This window comes from Chroicocephalus ridibundus, chromosome Z (assembly GCF_963924245.1).
Source record: "Chroicocephalus ridibundus chromosome Z, bChrRid1.1, whole genome shotgun sequence".
NCBI classification, from domain to species: Eukaryota; Metazoa; Chordata; class Aves; order Charadriiformes; family Laridae; genus Chroicocephalus; species Chroicocephalus ridibundus.
The window spans coordinates 82,550,604-82,577,417 of record NC_086316.1 but is presented as its reverse complement, the minus strand read 5'-3'; the positions used below and the strand labels follow the sequence as shown (position 1 = coordinate 82,577,417).

At 49.9% G+C, this 26,814-nt stretch overlaps 1 protein-coding gene across 2 annotated transcripts in view; it reads right to left on the bottom strand.

Moving 5' to 3' along the window:
• Positions 1 to 463: 463 nt before the first annotated feature.
• The window catches only part of ARK2C (arkadia (RNF111) C-terminal like ring finger ubiquitin ligase 2C), a 49,863-nt gene continuing 23,512 nt past the window's right edge, over positions 464 to 26,814 (bottom strand). The window contains exons 2-9 of one of the 2 annotated variants that reach the window (XM_063320919.1): positions 14,152 to 14,461; positions 11,380 to 11,505; positions 7,769 to 7,898; positions 6,711 to 6,815; positions 5,880 to 5,975; positions 5,554 to 5,637; positions 4,603 to 4,709; positions 464 to 3,433 (exon numbers count right to left, since the gene is read on the bottom strand). In XM_063320919.1, coding sequence (XP_063176989.1) covers positions 3,316 to 3,433; positions 4,603 to 4,709; positions 5,554 to 5,637; positions 5,880 to 5,975; positions 6,711 to 6,815; positions 7,769 to 7,898; positions 11,380 to 11,505; positions 14,152 to 14,461 — 1,076 coding nt within the window. In that variant the 3' untranslated portion in view covers positions 464 to 3,315. The remainder of the gene's footprint in view (positions 3,434 to 4,602; positions 4,710 to 5,553; positions 5,638 to 5,879; positions 5,976 to 6,710; positions 6,816 to 7,768; positions 7,899 to 11,379; positions 11,506 to 14,151; positions 14,462 to 26,814) is intronic. The other variant, XM_063320920.1, reaches the window with a different exon arrangement.

Here is a 26,814-nt window from a genome sequence, read left to right as displayed (position 1 = left end):
AACGCATGCAGCGAGAGCGGCAGCGGCATCCCCGGCGGCGGCGGCGGGGACCGGGCGGCAGCGGGAATCGACCGGAAAAGTTTTGGTTTGGCAGAGCGCCGTCAAATCGCCTTCAATGCGCAAGGGCGCGAGGGAAAGGATCACCAGAGTTTGATTATGAGTGCAAATAATATTCATATATATGTGCTAAACACAGTCACTATATTGCAGTTTTCCACTATGTCACAGCATACAGAATCAAAGGTTTGCATTTTTATGGAATGTATCCAAGGTAACAGCACCACAGTAATACAGTTTGTAATCACACACCCTGATTTTTTTCTCTTTTTTTTTTTTTTGACAAGATAAGCATTACCCCCCACATCCCATGTTTAATTTTCTTTTTTTTTTTTAAAGTACCGACGCATGCAAAGCATTCCATTCCCAGAAACAATGCAAAAATGAGGTAATAGGAGTAATAAAAAAAATTAGTATTAATTTCTAAATAAATAAATTATAATTAAAAATGCAAAAAAAAACAACTATAAAAATAATTAAATAAGAACCCACAATATCTACAAGTTAGTCATAAATTATGATTGTTAAATATAAGGCATTTAAACTCACAAAACCCTGTAAACTATCAATGTTTTGTTCCTAGAGATTTTTTGTTGTTTGTTTCAGGTTTTTTTTTTTTTTTTAGACTCACCCTATTATCGCAACCTACTCGTACAAATTATTTAAACGCAAAGGAACCTGACACACCGATGCAACTCCAGACGCTGTAAATTCGCACGCACCTCGGGATCAGTCACTCACACGAGACCACGGGAGTTTGGTGCTTTTCTTCACCAAGGTTTTTTTGTTTCGTTTTGTTTTTTTTGTTTTTTTTTGTTTGGTTTTTTTTTGTTTTTTTTTTTTGTAAAAACTGTGCTTGTTCATTAGGCAAATAGTAACACTTTCGCATAGGCTTTAAGAAAACGCATGGTTTGGAAGCGCTTCTCCATCCCTCCCTGCCAGGCCGGGGTCCCAATCGCCCCGTTCCTCCCCCTGCTTTGCCCCCAGCTCACGCCTGGACAGACCAGACCAGCTTACAGTGTATTTTACCAGCAAAACCTTGCTTCGCTTGTCCATATTATTAGTATTCTTTTTAATGATGCTTCAATCTGCTGCTGCTGGAGCAAACCCCATAGGTACTGATGGACCACTCCTTGACCCATGGACAACAGGGCTGAGACCACCACAACCCCTGAGAAGCCATCTCTTGCCCTGGGTGGTAAATGTATCATATAATCATAGAATCACAGAATGGTTAGGGTTGGAAGGGACCTTTCAAGGCCATCTAGTCCAACCCCCCTGCCATGAGCAGGGACATCTTCAACCAGACCAGGTTGCTCAGAGCCCCGTCCAACCTCACCTGGAATGTTTTCAGGGATGGGGCATCTCCCACCTCTCTGGGCAACCTGGGCCAGGGTTTCACCACCCTCACTGTAAAAAGTTTCTTCCTTGAATCTTTCTTATATGCCAGCACGTGTCCTCCTCTATTCCCTCCTAACTGCACAGGCACAGCAAGAGAGGGGGCTCCTGCATCCTTGCACCCTGTGGGGCTCCCCTCTCTCCCTCCCCTCTCCAACTGGGAATAAAAAAATCTCTGGGGTGCCTCTGAGGTTGGTGTTTTCCAATTACAGCTCACAGGAATCCCACGATCTCTCTGATGGTAATTTATGATTGTTCTTGGAGAGCATCGCTTGGCTCCAGCGAAGCAGATGCTCAGGGGAGCCAGAAATTGTCCTTGCCACATCAGTATTTTCAATATATAATGCTCCCAACCAATTCCCCTTGCTCCTCAGCATCTTTCTTTTGCTTCCTTAGTATGCAAAAAAAAAAAAGTATTAAAAAAAAAAAAAAGAAATGAAAGAAAAAAAGGTTTTTCGTTGTGAAGGCTGGCTCTCCAGAGCATCTTCAGCTCGGTCCCTGTGGTTGGTGTGCGAAGGTCTTTATTTCAGGGGGAGCTTGGATTGCAACAGCTCGCTCCTTCGGGGACTACCTCCCAATTCTGTTTTGAGCATTAATGCAGTTACGTTTCCTTCCAACGACCTCTCCATTCCCGTACGGATACAGCCTGAAACGTGCATCCACACACGCGTGGGTGCAGGTGCACCTGCTCTGTGGCAGGGTCACAACCCAGAAAGCAGCAAACCCCCTTCCCCCCTGCCTTCCCCTCCCACGCCGAAATGCTCGTGGCCTCAGCAGTGCCTTGAGGGCATCGAGTTTTCTCCCATCCTGTTATCAGAGAGGCCTTTGCATGGAAGAGGAGTCGGCAGCGTGCGTCTCTCAGCACCTCTCCGGCGTTATTATACCCCAAAACACAGCTATAGGCCCCGCGTCCAGTCACCATCATTTTGCACCAGTGCTGGCAGCAGCCAACCAGCCTCACAGCTCACAGGAGAAAGCATCATGGACAATGGCAATCATGAAGACAGCCCTTCCTTGGATTTCGATATGCCAAGTGACTTCGTTAAGATACGGAAAGCAAAGAAACAGCATCTACTCCAATATCGTGCCCCAACAGAAAGCGTCCAGCACCAGCAGATAAGCAGGAACGAAGCTTCTCCCTACTGCTTCATTCATTTCATTCCCAATTTTTATTTTTATTTTTTTTAAGCTTCTCTAGATTTGCAACACACTGTAAACGCAAGGAAAGGAAGCACACGCGGCTGAGGCAAAGAGCGCAACCCTTCTGACTGTAAACAGGATTTTGCTTTTTCGCCTCTTCCCCCCACCCCAAGGGTGGGAAAGCTTGACCTCTTTATTCCCCCTCTGCAATGTATTAATCAGGCACCAAAATAAGGAATCTATGAAAAAATATTTGGTGCAAATTAGGTAACAGCAACATGTCCACCACAAGATGAGTAGGGCATCAAACACAACATTTCTTAAGCTAACATGCTCCAGCTGCCATCCATAGAAATAGCTAAAGGACCCCTAACATGTTTCTACGTATTCAAGAGGTATATATACAATCCTCATGAAATGCAGGATTGACAGGCCAGACTACCACAACTAGTTCCTTCATGTTCAACACTAAATCTTCTGCAGCACGGGGTCTCTGAGCTCCGGGAATGCCAGCTCCCTTTCACCGGGCCCGTATCCTGCGTTATGTGCAATATCTCCTACCGCTAGATATTGTACCGCCTCCTCCTCCTCCGCCTCCTCCTCCCTAATGTGCCTGCAGACTTTTCCTCTCAATCAAATGGCTCAGAAGGCAAAAATTTTGCTGCAAGGGTTTATGGCCATACGACCTGGTAAGGAAAATGGTGTGTCCAGCCAGTCCTTTCAGCTGTCCGAGCCGAGCTGTGTTTCAATGTCCACCCTGCAGATCGGGCACTTCTTGCTGGTGGCCAGCCACTGGTCCACGCACACTTGATGGAAGAGATGCATACAGGGCAACCGCCTGCAGAGAGAGAAGTACCACCCCATTGGGATGAAGGAGGTCCAGGGGATCAAGAAGACCCAGAAAGCAGCAGCCAGAGCTGCTTCAAACATGGGGAAGCACCAATGTAGTGACACCAGTGCTGCCTAGGTCCTACAGCCTTCCCCAGTCATGCCAGCTCACATAGGACAATAGGTCAGAGACAGTGTCCTTCTTGGCTAAAAGCCTTTTAAAAAGCTCCACACCCTCCTAACTTGAGTTGTTCCGGTTATTAACTGCCCTGGCTGCTGCTTTTTAGCCTTTCACGAGTATTAGGTTTTACTCTAACACCTCTTGGTTCTTGATCACAGCAGTCAGGTGGGTCACCACCGCTTCCATGTGTGTGTCTGGTGTGCCCCACAGAGTGTTGTTGCTTTTTAACTACATCACCTTTGTCATCTCTTCGCTCACCCTCACAAGCTGGAGGGACCCTGAACCACAAAGACGCACAGCAAGAGGATCGGAGATATTCTTGGTGGTTTAAGGCAATTAAAGGGTGAGGAGACGGACCGTGTGCAGCTGCACTGCCCACTTGCAGCTTCTTCAGCCATGGTAGCTCAACCCCTTGCAATTGCTTGTCCCCATCCTCTGTCACAAGCAGAGATTTGACCCAGCCAAGAGCCTGGGGACATCCGTGAGGGACAACTGGGGTTTTGTTGTTGGCTTAGGATGGTTCCCTGTGACCATGCGGGTGGAGTAATCTCACTTATTCTACAGTAAAGCAGCTCCATCCTGGCTGCAAGCCAAACTCTCTGGGACTTCATGTGTACACTCATTTTATTGTACTTTGGTCATTCTATCTGTCAAGCTCAGACGTTGACGTCCCTGAGCTCCAGATGGCTGTCTGAGACCTAGGACACATCCTTCTCTGACACTTGCCACCTGGCTCATTGGCACAGCCTTGAAGCAGGTGAACCACACCCAGGAGATACTATAAAAACTTCACCTTCCTGCTGCTGCAGAGCTCTTCCCACCTACAGCCGATATCAATATCCATCTAAATGGCATTTGGTTTCCCAGACCCTGCAACAGCCCAAGTGAGTTTGTCAGGACAAGGACAGGGACAAACCCACCACACATGGTATCATTAATCCCAGTAAACACAACTCAAATGGCGTTGAGAGGCAGAGGAGGAGATGGAAGGATCGTACCTGACGTCTTCTCCATCTTCAAGCATGGACAGACAGATTGTGCATTTCTCATCGGTGTCCGACTCCTCTCCATCATCTGGTTCAGCTTTGCCCTCCTGTGGTCTTCTCTGCAGCAAGGTTAAAGACATAATTTGATTAGGACTTGGCTTTCTAACGCTCTCCCAAGCCTGGGTAGTTGCAGGAAGGCAAATAACATGAGCTTCTTCTATCAGCCAGATCCTCCAGCCTGGGGAAGACAGCCCAGCCAAAGTAGCCACCAACATGCTGCTGGTCGGCATGTCTCCTCCTGGGGTTAGTGGTAGTGCCTCAAGGAGCAGCCTGTGCTCTGCTGCCCTCACACAGCCCCCCGCCACCTCCTCCATCCTCCTTGCAGTGGGGATGGCCCCACAGTGTCCTTTTCTGGAGGCTTCTCCTCTTGACCCCAAAGCATGGGGGGCCACCGTTGCCAGGAAGGGCAACCACTGTGCCCCACGCTGGCTTGGCTACTGGCCCAGCCCCACACTGCGCCATGGGACGGTGCTTAGTCTGTCAGCCCTCCCATTTTCTCTCCCTGCCCCCCCATCCATTCCTATTAATATCATTTTTCTGGATCCACTGGAGATGCAGTCAGAGGAAATGCGCAGCAGGAGTTGACTCACTTCCAACTTGGGCAATGTAATGTCCCTACTTGTTACTGCCCAGCCAGGGATGACCAACACGTGAAATTAATATGCAAACAAGCACTTTTCCCATTTTCTATTTAGCACGACCCAAAAAAATGGCACCCATTTCCTTATGGGCAGGAGATCAGCTCCAACAGAGGAGACACCTCTTGCAAAAGGAGGGGAGGACAAGCTCCCCCAAGCCATGGAGCCAGCGCCCTCACGGCAGAGCGTGCGGGCAGCGCCACTTCCATGCAGAATGGGGTGGGTTTGCATGCACGAAGCCCCCTTGGTGTGTGCACTTTCTTACCAGGTGCGGACAGGGGGGAAATTGCACCCGCTGGGTGGGAGAAGGTTGAGACCCTTTTGAAAATTTGGCCCGCAGCTTCCTAGCCTAGAAGTGAGAAACAGCCAGCTGAGCTACACCACCGCTTCAGCCCAGGAGCCCCACAAGATATTAAAGCACCAATTCTGGATTTTACATTCTTCCCCCATTTTGGGGAATATTGACGGTGCCGGCTTGCCAACCCTGAGGACTGAGACCCACCAAAGTCCTTCCTTCTGTCCGCTCTGTGCCCGCAACCCTTTGCCAACTGAGAGGGGGTGGCAGCCATGCCGCGGTTTTGGGGTGCTCACCTTCTTGTACTTGTGGGGGAAGGTGAACCTCTCGATGGTGTTCTGGACGGCACCCCGGCTCACGCTGCCCAGCCTGTCCTCCAGCTGCAGCAGCTCCTACAGCGCAGGAACAGCAGCAAAGCACCATCAGCATTGTTCCCGGGGCACAAGGTCCCACCAGCTCACCCTACCTGCTGGGAACCAAGGGTCCCTTCTGTCTTTTCCTCAGTGGAAATGCACATCAAACCCAAATCATGAAATCATAGAATGGCTTGGGTTGGAAGGGATCTTTAAAAATCATCTAGTTCCAACCCCCCTGCCCTGGGCAGGGACACCTCCCACCACACCAGGTTGCTCCAAGCCCCTTCCAACCTGGCCTTGAACACCTCCAGGGATGGGGCAGTCACAGCTTCTCTGGGCAACCTGGGCCAGGGGCTCACCACCTCATCAAATCAGTTGTGCTTTGATGGTGGATCTGACTGCTGGTTCTTGGACCAATAACTAAGCGTTCAAAGGCAGAGAGCTGGAGACCCAATATTTCAGAAATTAAGGAGGAATTTGAGCTCCATTTGACAGGCTGGGAAGCAAAGCCCTGTAGAACTGGAGCACTTTGTTCACAGACTTGAAGGGAGACAGGGTCAACCCGAGCCAGAACCGGGCACCCTGGAGTAAACCGTCTTTTACCAACCCCCACCGCCCCCAACCCCTTTGCCTCCCAGTTATTATTAAAATTTCTGCAAGACTCAGTGCCGCTGGCATGCCACAAAACAGCCTTACAAGTTTATGCTAGAGCTTGCGTAGAATCCCAGCACTTAAAAATTTAATAACAATTCCAGTTCCCAAGAGACGTACTTCATAGCTCTCCCGCACAGCGGACGTGTGCCTGCTTGGGTTCAGTCCCTGAAGAGCAAGTAGCTGGAGCTGAGGATAAGGGTAATTTCTGATTTCGTGAACAACCTGCGAGAAGTGAGGGAGAAGAATAAAGCCGCATCTACTTGCATATAGAAATCCCTCGTGTACCCCGATTCAAATTTAGTGCTTTAAAAATTCAAAGTGAAAGAGCACACTGACACCTTCCCCAATGGAAGCCTTTTAATAACAAAAAAAAAAAAAAAGTTTTTATTAAATAGATCTCCTATAAATGATAACTAAAAACATGCGCTTCTTCTGAATAAACTATCTGTTATAATAATTCCTGTTGCTATAACACCGCGGTTCCAAGCTCTCCACATGGATTAGCTTAAAGAGGGATTTTATATATTTTTAAATGGGTGGATTTCTCTTCATCCAAGCTTTGATTTCTTTAAGGCTCGCTGTAGTACGCAGGTGTCAGGGTCTGGCTATGGGCACGAGATTAAAAAAAAAACCGCGGCAAGGTTTCTGAGGATGCTTTAAGGATTAGCGGTGCTCTGCATGGCTCTGCTCCAAACGCAGCACCCAGCAAATGACCCCAGTCAGCCCGTCTTCTCCTCAGACCCCACCTCCACCTGTGTAGAGGTCATGCAAAACCTTTACGGACGGCGTCAAGGGCAACGATGCGATGAGGGACGGTCCTCAGGGCTGAGGGACAGGGAGCCACACACGGCCGACCCTTCTTCATGCAGGGAGCCCGCAATTTGTTCCAGTATTAATAATGTTATTCGTAATGACTGCTGAGTCTCTCACATCCTGCCCAGGTTTTGCAGACCAGCTTGTGGTGGACTGAATCTTTCCAGAGCAGCTGAGCTTTTCTTTCCTTTCTCTAATCCAGAGTGCAATGATGCAACATTATCCTTTCAGACACTCCCTCCCACGGCCGGAGATAAGTGGGATTCGCAGAAGACAGGTGATAGAAAGATAGCAGCCTTTATTTTGACTGCCTTCTGGCAGACAATGCATAAAACATTTCTCGGTAAAAGCATTTCACTTACCATCTGTGTCGAGGATGTGCTCCTGGGGAAATGGTGCATCCGAGGTGTAGCTAAGTAATGCTGATAGGGCTGAGGGACCGGCCGGACCTGGAACTGGGCGTGAGTCAGCCCCGCATCGACACTGAGGTCCCTGTGGGCATGAGGATGAAGATACGGCTTTGACCGCACGGTTTCGATGGCATGGCTTAGAGCAAGTCAGATCATGCCCACAGGGCAACCTCCACTGGTGGGCTCTGGGCTGCTGTGGGTCCCTCAGCCTGGGGTGATGCTGCTGCTTGGAAGGGAGTTTCCTCCAATGCCCACCAAGCCCTCACGAAGGAGCGTGAGGGTGGTTTTTTGTGCCAGTTAGCATTTGTGTTAGCCGGGGTCAAGAGCTGCAGAGATGCAGCCTGCGAGTTTCAAAGCAAGAGCATTTTGGTGGCTCCAATTGATGCCCAGGCTCAGTAACTCAACCCGACCAGACCAGGTCCTCCCTGTGCTGCCATCACTGCAAACAATTACATTTTGCCTTGAATATTTTGCAGGAATACAACAAATTAGTCAGGGGACACACTGATGAACCGTTCTGGGTAGTTGTTAGGAGTCAGCTAGGAACCATCTGGGGGCTTTTTGATGTGCCTGTGCACTCCTTGGAGGTCTCCCAGCCCAGGTCATGGTAGGACTTGGGGTGACAAGGGAGACTGCACCTTGCCTGAATCCAGCCTCGGGGAACTCCAGAGCTGCTGTTTGCACAGAAAATGTAAAGGTTTTAAGACATTTCTGGATTAGACTGCTGTAGCAAATGGTGTCACACAGCCAGCGGGCCAATGCCAATGAAGCAGGACATCCCTGATGGTGCCACTTCCCGCAGGCAGCCTGGCCCAGGCAAACAGAGCTGGTGAGTTTGGGTGCTTCGTCCCCCCAGAAAAACAACTCAGCTCAATCCCAGGACTTCATATGACCAAGATCCCGGCAAGTGCCACAGCTCTGCCCAATCCAGCGCACGGAGACAAACTGCAACTCCGTCCCCGCGCCGTGTGGAGGGGGCGGGAGGAGACCTAACACAACATCTCCATCTGTAATCCAATTAGCTGATCCCTCGTCTCTCCAGCCAAAGGGTCCCTCAGCAAACAAGTGCTTTGAACGTCATTCACTTTAGCATAATTACAAAAGCCGGCGCTCTAATAACCATTGTCTTCACATTTGCCAAAGCTAAGCTAATTAGAGCACAGGGGTGGCTTCCCATTTCAGCCTCGAACTTCCCTTCCCCTGGGCAGAGGACAGCGGCAGCGAGCTCCACGGCTTGTTAGGAGCAACCCAGACGTGTCCTCCAGCAGCTGTGGGACTGCTTCTGCCCAACAGCAGGTAACGAACGTGAGGGAACAGCAAATGCAGAAATCCTTTACCCGGAACAGCCTGTGAACCAGGCAGCAGCTCCAGTACTCTAGAACCCCCTAATAAGACCCCCACACCAAGCTGAAACCAAGAGAGGGACTGTCTTTGCTGGCCCTGTGCTAGCCAGGTGCCAGCAGACAAAACTTGGCAGAAGATAAAACACAGCAGGCGACTGGCAGGAGCACAACCAGGGTGAGAATCCACAGGACTGGGCATTTTCCAGCTCCCGTGTCACAATTTTGGATATTTATCCAATTGATGCAGACTGTTCCTAGGTGGATGGAAGGCTCGACTGGAAACGAGGAAACTGGGTCCATTCCCAGCCCTGCCACTGGCCTGATGCATTGACCGGTTTGTCCCTGCCTTCCCATATTCCCTGTCTGCAAAACAGATGCAATAATCCACAGAGTGCTTTGAGATCAAGGACCGAAAGGATCACTCAAAGAGGAACATCCATTGTTAACTTGCATGAGTAGTTGCCATAAGAGCACTGCGGAACTGTTTGCGCACCGGTGCGTCTAGTGCCTTAAAATCGGATATGGAGGCTCCCGAAGTGATGCTGTGGGTCCACAGAAGGGCCCACAGCAGAACACCGCATGGAACGGTGTTTTCTCAGGGTTTGTGAGTGAACAAGCAGAGCATATTAACTGCAGAAAACCAAAACCAACCATCACCTTCTAGCCTGTGCTACATGGACAGCATCTTCATGCTCAGATGTGAGGTTCAAGAGCTGGGATGCCTATGGTACACAAAACCAAAAAGTGAAAGCTAAGGACCCAGGTAGCAGGTTGGATGATGCTCGCTAAATGCATATGCAGAAGATGATTTAAGGAACCGAATGTGAGTTTACTTCTTCTTCACCAGAAGATTTTCATCGAGGTTGGGCTGTCCGAGATGACTGATCACCCTCAGATCTTCCTTCTGTCCCCACTTCCCGCGACGGTGCCTACACCTGCTGCCTCCGAGCCAGCCCCGCTGCTGCTCGTGCGGTAGTAACACATTAGAGGAAAGATTTTATATCTGTCACTGGGCAAAACTGTACGTGTGCCCCGAGGGGAAGTGAGTCACCCAAATATATACACACAGTGTATGATTTCTGTCATCCCCTCTCCTTAGGTTTTACGAGGTGATGGAGCAACACATGGGGGGAAAGGAGGGAGGGAGGAGGGGAAGGTAAAGCAGTGTTTTATCAGATCCTTCTAATGATTATAATTAAACGCTCTGCGCCGAAAGAGAGGCAGAAAGAATGGCTCTATCCAGATGGTACGTGAACCGCTTTGCAAACTGATCTGAACAATGTCATCCCGGCCAAATTCAGCTCGCAGTGGTGCCAGTAATGGGAACACCTGAGAAGAAAATGGCAGAAGGATCTGGCCATATTTTAGGTTGCATGTTATTACCCCGGAGGGGGAACACATTCCCCCTGTGTTGAAAGGACTCTCCGTTTGCAGAGCGAAGTGCTCAGATGTTAGGAAATGCCATAATTAAGATTTCCTGTGACATTTTATTTCGGTCCCCTTGTGCATACACATTGCGATTGTCTCTAATTACATGTTCACATGCTATTTTTTCCACTCAGTGCACAGAATGGACTTTGCTCAGCTAACAAGCAGCTCTTCAGAAGTATGTTTTTATTTTCTTATTCTTCCAAGCAGTGCCCAGTACCTCATTAACTGCATGAGAGCTCAAAACCTGCTCTGAAAATGAAACGATCAATTCTCTGCTCAGCTTTTCCAGGGTATCGAACACTACAGTGGGAGAACGATTAACAGCTATTAATTCATTCACGCCACCCTGCGGGGCAGGGCCGCACCATGCTCCCTAATTTAGACCACAGAAAAAGTTGTGGCTATTTTTTTTTGAGTGCCTGGTGGTCGGCAGAAGATCTAGTTCAGGCAGAGACGTTGGTCTACAGGAAAAAGACCCTGGCTGTGCCCTGCAGCAGGAAAAGCCCCTGGAGGAAGACTAATGTCTGCGCTCTACATCCATGGATGTAGAGTTTTGGGCAATATGGATGCCTCGATGTTATCATATACATGTATAAAGGCTTTAGCACGCACCCATGGCCCTCCCAGAGTTGAGTCTTCCCTTTGCACGCTCCCCACACTGTATCTGCTGAGCTGCACCATTAGCTTTCATGAAAGCATTGATCCGTGATGACATTCACCAACCTTGCAGCCTCCCCAGGACTTTTTAACCACCTCATTCAACGCACAAGGGAAATGTGGAAGACTTACCAGTCTGTGCCTTCTGCCAAATACCTGGGCTGGGGTCCCATGGGTTGTGGAGTTTGCAGTTGGTGGCTGAAGTCAAAGCTGGGGTGTAGGCGGTGAGGCTGAACGGACATGCGCTCTTGAGCCCGCCTGCGGGGAGGAGGAGACCAGCAAGAGAGTTAGCCATGGAGGGGACACTGGTACCTTCGGCTCCTGCTCCGAGCTCGTGTCAATACACAAGGCGAAAGCCCAAACGGTTGGGCTTGTGAATATGTGTCCAAGAGAAAAGAGCCCAGGCAGGTGTCAGGGATGATGGGAGGAGGAACCCAGAGCAATGTCATTTACTCGTGGTCACCACGGACATAAGGCAGACCTCCAACTCAGCCCCTGCACCATCCACATATGCTCAGGTTACAGGAGATGCTCTTTGGTGGCAACACGGAGAGAAAAAGAGGAAACCAAACAACTTCTTCCTTAGAAGCATTGTGCCATTTGCACTACTTGCTTTTTCTCCACTGTCAGCGCCATAAACAACACACAAGATAAAACGTCTCCCTGGTTCAGCCGTTATCCATCATCGTAAAGAAGCTGCACGTTGTCTCGCCTCCCCGTGCAGTCCATAAACTCCTGGGGAACCTCATTCATAACACGATTACTCAGGAGTAACTGAAAGCAGAATTTACTCTCGCTGGCCTTTGCCAACATTTCTCTGGATGATGGACAGGCCAGGCTGGGATCCAGCTCCTTCTCCCCTGGCTCGGCTGCCTTTGCAGGCAGGGAAAGGAAAGTGGTAGAAAATACAGCAAGGTTTTTCTAAGGATTTGAGCCTCTTTTTGTGATTATTGCCCATTTGAACTACTCAGGGGAAGAGCACGTCCTGCTTGATCGGCGTTCACATCTGGAGAGAGACAAGGTGGCTGCACAAGCAGCGTTCGCACCACAAACAGGCTCATACCCCTTGCTCCTTATCAAGTCCCTGCTTACCAGCGGAGCCACGGCAAAGTAAATCTACGGGAAAACACTAGAGCAAATGGAGCAGGGAACTATTAGATAAAGAATTTTTCTTGCAGCCACAGCTCAGAGGCTTCACTTTTAAAGGCGCAACCCAGAATCCCATTACTGGGACGTCATGCCCCACACCTGTAATGTTTCTGACACCCTCCTCCAATGCAGCTGTGCTTTCAGAGACAGGCTGTGGGACCAGGCAAGGCGTCCCTGCCCATTTCCACACCACAACCCACTCGCAAACGGAACACTGACAGCGTTTACCAAAGCAGCTTCTGTGTGGAATTGTGCTCCCTGCTTTTATTTTAATTCAGCTTATGACTAAGAGATAAACACTTGTATCATCAGTGCCTCAGCCCTGCACATATTTGCTACCCAATTATTAACTAATCATTAAATCCACCTAAAATCCAGCTTATGTAAAACAAAACAAGGATAAGAACACACAATTTTCAGACAGAAAGTGTATGGAAAGAAAGTGTTTTCCGTCTATAGCATTCTTTCCAAATGAAGCATTATCGCAAAGACTCATCCTCTGATTCTTGATCCATGGGTACAACCCACAAATAGCTTCCATATGTTTCCAAAAAAAGCACTCCTCTCCTACGTGCTATCTAAACCCCTCTCTCAAGAAACACAATCAGGACAAGGCCAGGCATCCACTTCCACCGCTGCTGAGTTACAGCAATTCTCTCTGAAGTCATCAGCCCAGGCTGAATTTAGGCTGCTTTCCATGATTGAACGTGCTGCAGGTCAATGGCATCTTTCCCTCATAGATCTGGGAAGGCTACCTAGACCCAGAGGAGCAAGCTCTTCACGTGCAAAACCTGTTGGAAGAGGTGGATACCGTCTTTTACATGGTTTTGAAACAGCAGCTACATGGAGGTGGCTTGTGCACGTAGTCTATTGCTCTCTCTGCCACGCAGAACAGGTTGACTGCAAGACCAAGGTGTTACTACCATAATTCTCCTACAAGAATGGAATCACAGAATCATAGAATTGCCTAGGTTGGAAGGGACCTTTCAGATCAAGTCCAACGATCAACCTAACACTGACAAAAACCAGCACTAAACCGTGTCCCTCAGCACCACGTCTGCCCGGCTTTTAAATACCTCCAGGGATGGTGACTCAACCACTTCCTGGGCAGCCTGTTTCAATGCTTGATAACCCTTTCAGTGTAAAAATATTTCCTAATATCCATCCTAAACCTCCCCTGGCGCAACCTGAGGCTGTTTCCTCTTGTCCTATCTCTTGTTTCTTGGGAGCAGAGACCGACCCCCCCGGCTACCCCCTCCTTTCAGGGAGCTGCAGAGAGCGAGAAGGTCTCCCCTCAGCCTCCTTCTCTCCAGGCTGAACACCCCCAGCTCCCTCAGCCGCTCCTCACCAGACTTGTGCTCCAGCCCCCTCACCAGCTCCGTTGCCCTTCTCTGGACACGCTCAAAGTGTGTCTTTCTTGTCATGAGGGGCCCAAAAATGAACACAGTGTTTGAGGCAGGACCTCACCAGTGCCGAATACAGGGGGACGATCACTGCTCTAGTCCTGCTTATGATAGGCGACCTTGGGACATACTAGATGAGCACGGTATGGATCGTCATGCAAAACACATATCTGCAGGTGCAACCTGCCCTGCACCACCTTCTGGTGGATGCATTTTAGGGGTACACAGATGAACTTGTGAAGAAAACCCGACGTTACCAGCGCATACTGATGGGGCTTTGCAGAAACCGCTTCGCTGAAGTGAGCCTGTTGTAGCTTCTCAGCGTCCTTTAGGAAGAGTAAGACCCCCTTACCTGGGATGGGGCATGAGCCGGCGGTGCTGTGCCTCGAGGAGCTGCTGCTGGAGGAGGTATTGCTGGTGAAGCGCCTGAGGTAGGAAGGAGGGTCCGGCCACGTCCTGGAAGGGCAGGGCTGGCACCGGCGCCAGGGGCTGGTGCAGGGGACCACTGTGCTGGTGCGCGGGGGCCATGTGGGGGGTCAGCCCCGGCTGGGGCTGCACCGCGTGAGGCAGGGTGAAGTCGGCGGAGAGCTGAGGCTGGGGACCCAGGTGGAAGTGCCGGCAGGAGGTAGCATGGGGATGCTGAGACCTTTGAAAAGGAGCACCTGGAAGAGAAGAGCACGGCCGTCACGAGGGCCAGCGGTGGCCAGGGCACCCCAGCCTGGTGGCTGCCCATCCAGGGCAAGAATTGGGCAAACAGTTCTTTCTCTCCTCTGCCAGAAGGATTTAAAAAAAGAAAACAGGTCAGTTAATATGAATTCCACGGAAAAATGATGATTTTGACTAGTGGTTTTTCTCCTCCAAAAAACATTAGAACCAAAACATGGGTTTGGGTTCAAAGCGACTTTTTGGCTCCAAAATGAAGTGTATACTGATGAAAACGGCTTCAGCTTGTTTTGGTTTGCCTGTCTTAAAGAGAAAAAGAACAACAATTTTAGCAGGGCCTGCAGCGATGGGACAAGGGGTAATGGTTTTAAACTAAAAGAGAGTAGATTCAGACTAGATATAAGAAGCGATGTTTTACTTTGAGAGTGGTGAGACACTGGCCCAGGTTGCCCAGAGAGGTGGGAGATGCCCCATCCCAGGAAACATTCCAGGCCAGGTTGGACGGGGCTCTGAGCAACCTGATCTAGTTGAAGATGTCCCTGCTCACGGCAGGGGGGTTGGACTAGATGGCCTTGAAAGGTCCCTTCCAACCCTAACCATTCTGTGATTCTATGAAAAAGCCTTGACATATTAAAAAAGGAAAAAAAAAAAAAAGTGTTTTCTAAAATATGTTTACATGGGTTATGAGCTCATCAAAGTTTTCAAACCTCACAGACTTTCCATGCAATTCAAGGTATTTCTTCGCCTGTCTTAAAATGTTTCATAGGCAAGGAAATAATCTCTGCTGTAAGAAAGTGTCCCTTGCTGACTGCAGGACATGGATGAGACTCCTTCCACCTCTGAGAGCCGGGATTAAGACCATGGGTCTTTGCTGAGCCCCTTCAATAGCCCGTCCTGGTGAGCTGCGTGCAGGGAGAGAGTGGCTGCGGGAAACACAACACGGACTGCTGTGAGACCAGCCATGAAACTGTTGGGAATGAGGAAGAAATGAGGTGTGAAAGATATCCGTAGGGGAGGCTTTTTGCAAAACATCTGGCACTGGCTTGCACCTCCCTCAAGATCCTTGCTTGGATAGGCCCTTGGCCCAATCCGGCATGTTAATTCCTACATTCCCGGAGCATTTACAGGCATCACAGAAAATTTTTTGGCTCAAACTAGGGAGAGAGGCAGCTCAGAGGTGAAGGATGAGACTCGAATGAGACTATTAGAAACACCTTTTTGCTGAGGATTAGCTTCAGGATAGGACACCTAACCTCTTATGCAGTCTTTTGAACATCTCATCTCCCTAAAAACTCCTCTTTTTTTTTTTTTTTAATCCAGGAACAACAGCAGCAAAAGACACTGAGCGTCATCCCAAGACACAGGCCAGACGTGCCCATGATGCCTTCTTCAGCCAGATGCCTTCTGCTTACATCTCCCTTCCGCCAGCAGGCAGGGCCAGCCCATCCCAGCAGCTCGGGGAGCCCTGACCACTTTCTGTTCACGTCCGTATGGACACGGGAGGTGCACAAAGAAAGCCAGATGCCAGGAAGAGAAACAACAGGAGAAGACCTTACAGAAAGGAGAAGTTTTCAAAACTGTGCATAAGTAGTTACACATAACGTCTCTTAAATACAACTAATCCTCCCTAGAGCCTTTCTGAGAGGCAGTGAGTAACAAATGCCACCCAACAGAACTTTTTAAGGCGATCATTTCTCACGCTGCCAGATAACAGCATTATTTGTCTACCCTATTAATTAATACCAGAGGAGGTGGGATCAGATACACTGTTCCCCAAAGAGGGAGCTGCAAACCCAGACCCGTGAACCGTCCGTGTACCCCATCCCCAGTACTGCAAGTTGTATTTGCTGCCATTGGTCCCAGTTCACCACACCCCACCTACAGGCAAAGGCTGAGTAATTAAATAGGGATCCTGTGCTGCCCATTGCTCAAGCTGAGCAACACCCCAATCACAGGGAGATGCCTCCTAACTGCTGGGTTTGCTGGGTGCTTGCAGAGCGAGTCATGGTGAATTGCTCAACCTCTGATGGCCATGGGTCCTCCCAATGGAAAACAGCTGCAGCAAGTCACGGGTGAGCCATTTTACACCTCCAGGTCTTCACGGCACCTGAAGACAACGTGCCAATCCTCCTGCACACCCAAACACACCAGCCCATCCCACCAGGCAGCAGTTTGCTTGTATTTCAGACAAAACTGGCTTAGGAGGATACAAGACAATGAAGCTTAGTGATATTCCCCCACATTTACTGGAATGGATTTTGTAGCACATAAGTAAAGCCAGTCTCTCATCCTCTGCATCTCTCTCCTCTCTTGATGCCTGGTGCAACCTTGGCCAAGGATTTCCAGCCTTTTGCTGTACGTTGGGAGGCCTTAGCCTGATTTAGCAAAACGTCTGAAGGACCTTTAATGCCTAAGCCATGATGAACTAGAGAGCACGGGGTGGGCAGATCGTCTTGAAAGTTTTGACTTGAATTTTTCCTGCCACATCAAGACAGTCCTTGCAAGGAATTTCCTCATACTCTTCCCTGAGGTCCAGAAAGTGCAAACTTTGTGTCTGGTGTCTGGGCAGGAAGGGTTGCAGGGCCTGTGCAGAGCCAACGTAACCTAAAGTAAAAGCCATTTTGTTTTGGCACAGAGGGTTGATTTGCCTTATTTTGAGGCACCAGTCAATTAAAACAAGCATTTTTTAGTATTTTTCCTGGTACCTACTGATGCAATGATGCATTTCCCTCCATAGGAAAAATGCTATCAAAATGTGACCGAGACCATATGATTAAACAAACCCCATCAATTTGTCTTAACATAATTCACTATCTTGCGCTGTAATTGTTCATTCCCTACAACTAATCCAATTGCTGATGAGGATGTTGACAGCGAAGCAAAGACTTTGGGGAATACTTCAGCAAATCTATGCTTATTAGCAGTCATCAAATCATACAGCCGGCATAACCAAACCAGCCTGCACAACAAAGAGACAGTCCCTGCCAAGCATGGTACTGCTGGACCCCAGAAAGCCCTGGCAAGCAAATAACAGTGCACAACAGAACATTCAAGCTCTGAGTTATCTGTTTGCAAGTTTACCCTCTTCTGTTCATCGGATATAGCCACAAGGGGCCTTGGTGGAGACCACTTTCCAAGTCCACATGTTGACCTTGCGTACACTAGGCAAATCCAGCGTCACCCTGCTGACACCAGCTGAGCACCCTCACTCCACGTAACTCGCCTTGACCAGCACCAGAAGCTGGCTCGCAGACACTCAACCCTATGCAACGTAATGGAGGATCTCGCATTAGCAGTGTCTGTTAATGATTACTCCGTTAGCACTTCTTCTTTCTCTTTCCCAAGCCACAGTTGGGTTCTAGGTCACATTTGCATTGGAAGAAACAAGCATTGCCCATAAAATGTTTCAAGAAAATATGATTCAGGGATTTAATCTGCTTTTTGCCTGGGCAGTAATGTCTGACACAGCAGAGAGCAATCCATGACTAAAAGCCAGTCCAGATACACCACTCCATCTTTTGTTTTCACTCCCCAGAGCAAGGGCAGGGCTGACATTTTCATTACCTAAGCTTTGAGGACATTTCTGCAGCAAAGACGATGAAGTTGGAAACTATGCCTATCAAGCTCCCACTAATTGCATCCTCCATGAGCCACATTTCCCACCACCTGCCCCAGTGGTGGCTGCAGGAAGGCGATGTTGCTCTGGGATTGGCAAGGCAGAGACCTTCTCCCCACTCAATGAGCTCCAGAGTTTTGGTCTTCATCCTACAGCAGGATTATACTTCAGTTTTGCAGGATGAGGGGTCAGACAGATCTTGGATGGTTATTTATGGACTACCCCAAGGGCACCTAACAGGTTCAATAGCTTCAGTGGTTTTTGCAGCAAACACTTGTCTCCTCCAGCTGAAGAGGGAGAGAGAAGCCCAGTGTCCTTGCTGCAGAGGCAATTCAGTCCTCACCAGCCCTGAGAGGCTATTGACCTGGGGGCGACCTGGAAACACTCGTTCCCATGTCCAGCCTGATGGTCAGGAGGACAGGGTCTGTCCTGCTGCCTGAGGCTCATTGATGTGCTCCTCCGGGTGGCATGAGTAGCTCCAGCTGCTCATCTCTGGAGCCACGGAGGACTGATTTCTCTGGGCTCATTGTCAGGCTGCCCACCAGCCAGAAATACTTCTTTTCTGGTCCTGTTGCTTCTTACTTTCATTTAAATCCTGTTGCTGTGGCAGATGATGACAGATCAGAGCAACATCAGATCAGCGGCTCTGAGATGAGCAATGCGTCACTTCTGTGTTAGTAAAGCAGACGGCTTACTTCAGTTTTGTGTAGTCTCACATTGGTTGAGGCCAAATGTAATTTGGACACTGATCAGAGACTTCTGTCCCAATGCAAGGACCTAAACGGAGCAGGGGCGTGTTTCCCCCCCTTCTTTGCCTTTCCTCCCCATCTCCATATTAGTTCCTCATGCTCTTCTGTTGACCAGAGACATTTGCAAGGTCTACTGTCTTTCTCAGCCTGCCACCCACCCACGCTCCCAGCTTGGACAACCCTTGTTGCCTTACAACCCCCTGGCCTCTGCTAAGCCACAAAAGCAGCTAATGCCTGAGCCTGGCTAATCCAGCTCTAAAAAGTGACAACATATGGATGCAAAGGTAGAATCTGGTGGAGATGTGAAACGGGTCTTGGGCAAGCTCCCTGCAGGGTGGAAAAGAGGAGCGACGTGGCCCCTGACATGCCTGGGGCCAAGCCTGCCCCAAAGAGTCTATGGCACAGCATGATGGTATAGGACCATGGGTCAGGGAAGCCCCATCCACCTTGTGCTTTCAGGTGAGCACCAGCAACACCTCCCTGACTTGTGTGACACTGATAGGTGCTGCACCCACCCCCCCTCGGCTTCTTCTGCCACATCCCAAAGCCAAGGCCAGCACCAGGGATGAAGGAATCGGGGCTTCACTAATTCCTACCACTGCCAGAACACGAGTGCAGGTCAGCAGCTGCCCCAACCGGTCCGTCTCACCTCCGCTGCCGCGAAAGAGGCTGCGGCTTCGCGCCGCAACGCCAAGGACCCCCACGGAGCTGGGTCTGCTCTATTGCCCACAGCCACACACCTCAGCGGTGCCCTGGCCCTTTTTCTTTTGGTTTTTTTGGTTTGGTTTTTTTTTTTTTTCCTCAGTTCTATGGTTATATTTATTGTTTCTACACATTATCTGAAGCAGCCTGGACTTTTTTTCATTAAACGAAATGCTCACAATTCCTTTGTTCCCCTAGGTGAACCCCGTAAATGACAAGTTCTTATATTTTTGCAAGTTGGTATGTGACCGAGTCACAGAAATTTACTGGGTATTTCTGTCACCGGGGAGTCTCCTTTAGCATCAGTCAGGATTTGACTATGCATATGCACATACAAATTTACCCCTCCACCATTATTTCACCCAGAAAGGCTCGAGGGATCCATGTGCTCATTAAACACCGACCCATATCGGAGATGCAAAGCCCCCGGGTAAACCCTGCAGAGAGACAGGGGATGCTAGAGGCTTTATCCAAAGAAAAACCCAGACAGCAGAACAATTCATTTCCACCTCCTTTCCTCGTGGCAGCGATATTTTTGAAGTGATTGGGCTACTGGGAAGGGACACGGGATGAGGCCCGGAGCTGGCGCTGGGGATAGGGATCTGGAGCAGACAGCTGCAGCCCAGGGAGCGCCGCCACCTCCGAAAAGAAAACAAAACCTGCCTTATGCTGTTAAACTGCCTGCGATGCATGTGAATTTTTCCCCTGGGTAAGGCAACCTGGCCGGCTTTGCGGAGGCACTGGCGGTCAGTGTGCGAGCTGAGGGGGAGAGAAGGGAGGCTGGGGCTATTTATACCTCTCGATCCCATCACGGCAGAGAGGGAGGCGAGACGGCAGCTCCCAGAGAGCCCTGCCTTCACTCACTGACAGATTTTGCAGGCACGGAAGATCTGCCCCTTGAGCCGGAGCGGGGCAAGGGTCTGGAGCCGCGACCTCTCGGCCGTTTTGCCCTGATTAGAGCCCCCACAACCCCTCCTCCTGCCCTGGGATGGCAGATAAACCCCATAAACCAGAGCCCGCCAGGCTTTTAATAGCCCAGGCGCCTGCAGCTTGTTTCCCTGGATGTGCATTAAAATTCCCCTTGGAGACAGGAGCGCGGTGGGAAGTTAGCATCCACCCCGATAGTATACAGTATAAATTGCGGGAGCAGCTCCTGCTTCACGTGGCACATGGAGAAGGACTGCGTTTTACAAACAAGCTGCTAATTGCCTGGCGCTGTCAACCACGTCTTAACCCTTTGCAAATTATTTGTGAATATACCCTTGCTAAATGAGTTAAATTGACTTGTTAACAGGAAATGAGGGGTGACAACACACCTGGAAAACAAAACAAAAAAATTAAACAAATAAACCCCCAAGCCAAACCCATGGTATATTCAGCTGCGTAAAAACCTAGCGGTCTTGCACAGAGGGAGGTAACATGCCGTCTCACTCCAATTATAAGACACCAAACTGCAGGGCGAGGAGATTGGGGCAGGGAGGATGGAAGAGGAGGAGGAAAGAATTTGGGAAAAATGTATCCGACGGGAAGGAATCTGTCTCGCTTTCAGCACCTTCCCCAACAGCTTTCTCATTTCATTTAGCAAAGGGGAAGAACTGTGCCAAAATTAATAGGCAGCCGGCTCAAACCCAGCCCAGGGTGCAGCCTGACATCCCGTCCCACGTGTCTAGTGCCATGCAACGGGTAGCAGACCCCAGCAACAGCCCGTGGCCGGGCAAGGAGCAGCCCCGGCACACGTTAGAGATGGATAAAGAGCGTTTTCATTTGCCTTATTCGCTTGGCCAGGCTGTGCAGTGACAGGGACCAAGTCAGGATGGAGCCCTGGTGGTGGGCAAAGGGCTGGTCCATGGTGGTTGGTGGAGCATGGTTGGGTCCTGGGTGGAAACATGAGGTTTTTGAGGTTTTTTCATCCTCCTGCTCAGAGTTTTGTACATTTGATGGAAAAGGGCTGCAAAGGGGTTTAGGGGACCGGAGCTGAGATGGGCTCCCTCATCACCATTCAGTGGTCACTGCCACCCAATAGCCCTTATTGCACCCTGCCTCTATGGACGGCAAAACACAGCCCAGCTCATCCTGAAAAACACATAAGCACAGATCTCGGAGACTGCAGATTGCCCCTGCCTGCTTGTACAATCCCCATTCAACATCCTCTCACCCTAACGAAGCCTCTCATTAATTGCTGCGTGGCTGGGGCACAGGCCCATACACACGCCCACGGTCCCTAACACTGAGAGGAGCATCTCCTCTCCTGCACACCATGGGGTGAAGCCACGTGCAGCCCTGATGCACCCAAAAAAAGCCAAGGTGGGACTCCTTCCAGAGCCTAGGCTCAGCATTCAACAACAACAACAACAAAAACCCTCTTACAACTGGCAACAACCAGCGTTTATCAGCATATTTACGTCGGGGCTGAAGGGATGCTGAGCGGTGGGGATGGGGAGCAGCGAGAGCTGGTGCTGGGATACAGCTGGGCAGCCTGGATCCATCGCAGGAGAGAGACGGCTGTTTATACAGGCTGAGGGGTTTTATCCTGCAACACTTTCCCGCTAGCTTCAGGGGGGAAAAGAAAAAAAAAGTTTTGTTGAAGATGATGTTTCACAGGAATGTGTTGAATTCAGCAATATTTTCCGAGGAAGAAGGAGAAACACTTCGGCAGCGTTGCTACACTTAAATCCGTCTTTTTGCTTTTATACTTCGCACTCTGTTTTAATTATAGCTTTATTCTCATGTACGGCATTCAAGGGTGTATTTATGATTTTTGGATCATCACACACACACACAAAAAAAAAAGCCAAATCACGATGAAAGAAAATGTTTCCTGAGATTTAATGGCCCCAGTTTCACTCCTCCCGTCCCAGGCTCTCTCATGCCTGGAGGGATGGGTGGCCCCAGCAGCCTGGCATGATGTTTCCCACCCAGCCCAGATCTTCCTCCCCAAACTGTCCCGTTTCTCATGGTTTTGGGCCCAGCTCTGTGTGTGTGTGTGCCAGGAAAGGGCGCTGGAGGAAACCCAGCTTTGGAGATGTTGCAAAACCCCCCTGTGATATTTTTTGTCTCTTTTTGGTCTGAAGGCATTGGAAAGGACGGAGAAGGAACGGTCGACAGGAACCGCTTATACCCTCAAATCCTGCTCTAAAAGCAGGGGTCACATCTCAGGTCTCACCAGCATTTTTGGGCTGCTCGGCCGTTCGCAGGGCTTATGCCCGAGCGAAACGCCAGCACTGCCAAGGGCAGAGAGGATTTGGCTGGTACCTGAACTCGAAGGCAATTATCAGGGCTCGGCCCATCAGCCATGCATCCCGGGGTGCTCACCCACCCCTTCTCCCCCACCATCACCCCAGCCAGCTCCTATGTGTAACCCAAGCCCATTTTACGTGCCGTACGATGGGGAAGGCAAACAGCGTTGGAGATTTACCCAGTTTATTGGGAAAATAAACCTGTGCCTGTGCTCGACGGCTCTTCACCAGCGTTTGGACTGTTAGCCCAATTAAAAAAAAAAAAAAGTTGACAAGGGCGTTGGAAGGGGCCAGGGGCCCCTTTGGTCAAAGGAGGTAAGAAAGCTCATCTTTTTGTAGTTATACATTACTAACAAGGTGTTATAGCAACATGAATTAGTCCCCAGCCTGGAAATGGGAAAATTAACAAGGGGAAGGAATTCATCCTCAATTTAAAAAGAAAAAAAATCCTGACGTGACAGCGGTCTGTTACTTGGCTCTGCCTGCAGAGAGCAATGGGGAAGCACTTGGAGCCACCCCTATCCCTGCCCTTGGGAATGTAAAAACGTGCTGACTTGTGCACGCAGGAGCCTTCGACTTTGACAGGCAGCGATATGCTGCAGCCAGTTGTTTGGAAAGGGAAATTCAATACTTGGGTTTCCAAGGCTTCCTTGCTTTCACAGTGTCCAAAGCCCTCCCCAGACATTTGGAAGTGCTCAACACCTGCCTCAAAACACTCTTAACTGCTCCTAATGACTGGCTGGGGGGCTTGCAGCAGCTCCCTCCTACCAGTAACTATACGCTGAACATCCAGAAATAGGCAAAAAGCCAAAACCATGGGGGGAAAAAAGCCAAAACCATGGGGGGAAAAAACCCAGCTAGATATTGCAAGGACCTGGAAGGCTCTCAAGTGTTGTGCTGCATCGCTCACGAAGCCTCTTAATTCTGTGACAGCCCAAACCAAAACCCTGCAGCCAAATGCTGCCAGACCTGGAGAGTCTAAAATCCAAATGCAACTTTAACCCTTCTCCGGAAAAGGCATTAATGGGAAGAGCCAATGCTCTCAGCTGTTTCTTGTCTCTGCTTAGGCAAATGGCTTCGTGATACCACAGGGTCTCAAACTTGCATCTGCTCAGCGTCAACCCATTCCACGCCACGACGGCTCAGAGAGGGGCAGAGTCCTTCAGTACACCCGTACCCCGCAGGCATTCGGAATCCAGGGCTTATCCCCAGTCCTGGCACAGCCCAGGGGATGGGACTGCTCTGCCCCGCAAGGCTGTGGGGGTGCAGCGGCAGCACCCCAGTCCTGTGTCCCAACATCCCCTCCCTCCTCCGCAGCTTTGGGGTGAGGACCAGCAGCATTGGTGCCAGCCCGCTCCCCTCCATGGACCTTGTCTACCCTGTCCATAGGGATTTCCAGCGATTTCCATACCGCTCTCATCAAGGAGGGGGAAAGGTGCTTTTTTGGGCACAGTTTGCCTGAGCTGCTTTAAACCTCCCTGCTAAGGAGAGATGAGAGCAGCTTTTGAAACCTGTCCTACAAACATAGAGGAGGATGTTTTGGGGAGGGGTTACTTGCATCAATCCCATCCATCTCCATTTTGCACGCCTTGATTTTGCCCCCACCCCGTGTTTTAAACAGGACTGTAATAACCAGCTGGGTTTTCCTGCTGGATTTATTTACCTGCGGCTTAAGCCCGGAGGTGGGAGATGCCACCCAACACGTCCACACAGCTCCAGAGTGAGTGGCAGTGATTTGAGGGGCGGGTTTGGGAAGCCGGTGGAGTGTTTCACCCTTTCTGGGAATAGCACATCAGGCTGGATGTTTTGCAGTCCAGCCTTTCTTCTTTGCTGGCTCTCCGGCAAATCAACCACAAAAAGCCAGAACTTTTTGACAGCCGAGCACAGCTCCGAGTTTTGTTTCTCCTAACATCTGCAGAAATGTGCCACCAAAACCAGCTGTCTGCTCTCACGGAGAGAGTGCAGCCCTGGGGAGCAGCAAGAAGTCAGGCTGGCTATTAAAGAAAGGGAGGTGGCAAGTGCTGGGTATGTCATTACTGCCACAGTTAATGCTGAGGGCTAATAAAGTTCGTAGCGGTGAGAGGTAAGGATGAGAGTCAGGACATGGGACATCTGCTTACAAAGGGATCGGTTGATCCCACGTTGCAGGTCACCTTCTGGATTTCCTCCTAAACCTTGCAGAGACATGCCAGGTGCTGTGCACAGCATTTACCAGGCTGCAGGAGACCCTCAGCAGGGCCAGGAGGGCAACACTACAGCATCTGCGGTACCCACTGCCCAGGGAAGCCAATATACTGTTCTGCCCCCCTCCATTTTTTCAGACACTACCCAAAAACCACACCAAAAAAGTGCCCCTCCTAACACCGCAAGGCAGAAGGCTGGAGCCGTTCATCAGTTCACGCTTCTTCCAAGTGACAATATACAGAATACAGGAACGTCATACAAATGCCAAGGTACAAAAAATTAAGATTATTTCTTGAGAGAAGAAATGGTCTTGGTAGGTGGATCCATGGGATGCAGCAAATCCAACAAAGTTAGCAAGTCCTAGTACAGCATTATAAGGTCCTATCCTGAGCCCATGAGCTCACCAGCTGGTCCAAGAGCAGCCCTCAGCATGGGGGCTTGCACCTGTGGAGCTCCTGCAAGCTCCCAGTCCCCACTGGACCTCTTCATTTAATTAACCTAAAGGACTTTGGAGGTTAGACCATCACTGCGCGCTGGTTGGAGGTGCCGTGCAGGGACCTGTTTGCACCCCCAGCACCGCGGCAGCAGCTGGGACCACGGTCCATCCCAAGGACCAAGGCTGAAGAGAAGCTGCATGAGATGCTGGCAGCGAGCTGGCACGGGTCAGGGCAGCTCAGCGGCGCTTTAGGCTGAACTGACTTGAACTCAGGTTTGGGAAAACCCCAGCTACCGCAAGTCCTGCCGTGCCACTTTCTGGCAATTACCCTTTTATGCTCCATGAATAAGAAGTCTGTAGCTAAAAATCAAAGATCCTGGAAGCCTGTTCCCTATTAAACTTAATATCCCAAACTTTATAGGTATGTGTCACTCCAGGAGAGAGTGAGCTGTGTTTTAAGTACAAGTAAAACGTCAGTTTCTCAATGTGGAAATAGTTCTTTACATTTCTGCATGAGGTCCTGGCATGAGTTAGTGCTGCTAAGCCCTGCTGTAATAACATATAAGGGAAAACTCTACCCAGAGAACAAGAAATATGTATTTTATAGGGCTAAATGTAAAGCCATCCATCTAAGAAAAACCATGCAGGTCCTATTTGCAGGTGGCAGGCTATCCGAAGGAAAGTAATTTTTGGTAATCGGCAAACCATGAGCTCCCAGAGCCCCAGCAGCATCTGAAGGCACAAGTGTTTGCTCTATAAAAAGCAGGAGGCGGGGTCCCTTGGGAGCAATAAGCCCCTTATATTGATGCCAAAGCCAGGAAGGAGGCTTGGAGAGAAGCCCAAGGGTGCCATGCACCACCCTGGAGGGAGGCACTGCAGGAGACCTGTGTCCCCACAGCAGAAAGGTAAAGCCCGGGCTGGATGGTTTCCTAAAGGACATCCCCTCACTTGGGCAGGAATTAATTTTGGGATGGAGAAGGTGATAACAGCTGTCCCTTCCGGCATGAAAAACCACCCGCTTGCGGGTATTTCCCCCTCCTGCCGAAGTCAAAGGAGGCTGATGGCAAGGGGCTCACTTTTCCACCACAATGGGAATAGGAAACTAGGTTCCTGCTTATTCCATCAAGAATATCCTGCAGGGCTGCAGGCAGCCTGGCAGCGACCAGGTGGGATGCTGCAGGTACGTCTCCACATCACAGGCAGCATCTCATTTCCCTGTAACCAGCTTCTGAAATACCCCAACAAGCGTCTGGCATCCCTGAGAGAGTTAAGACTAAGTCAATGTTTCCATCATCAGCCTTATTTTCGAGGGGCTCGTAACTCTCTATGTTTGTGCTCTCAGGAGGCCAAAACTTGGCACAGAAAGACACGGCCCAGATGTAGTTTTATTTGGTAATAAATAGCTTAAATCTCATAAGCCTTTTTTTTT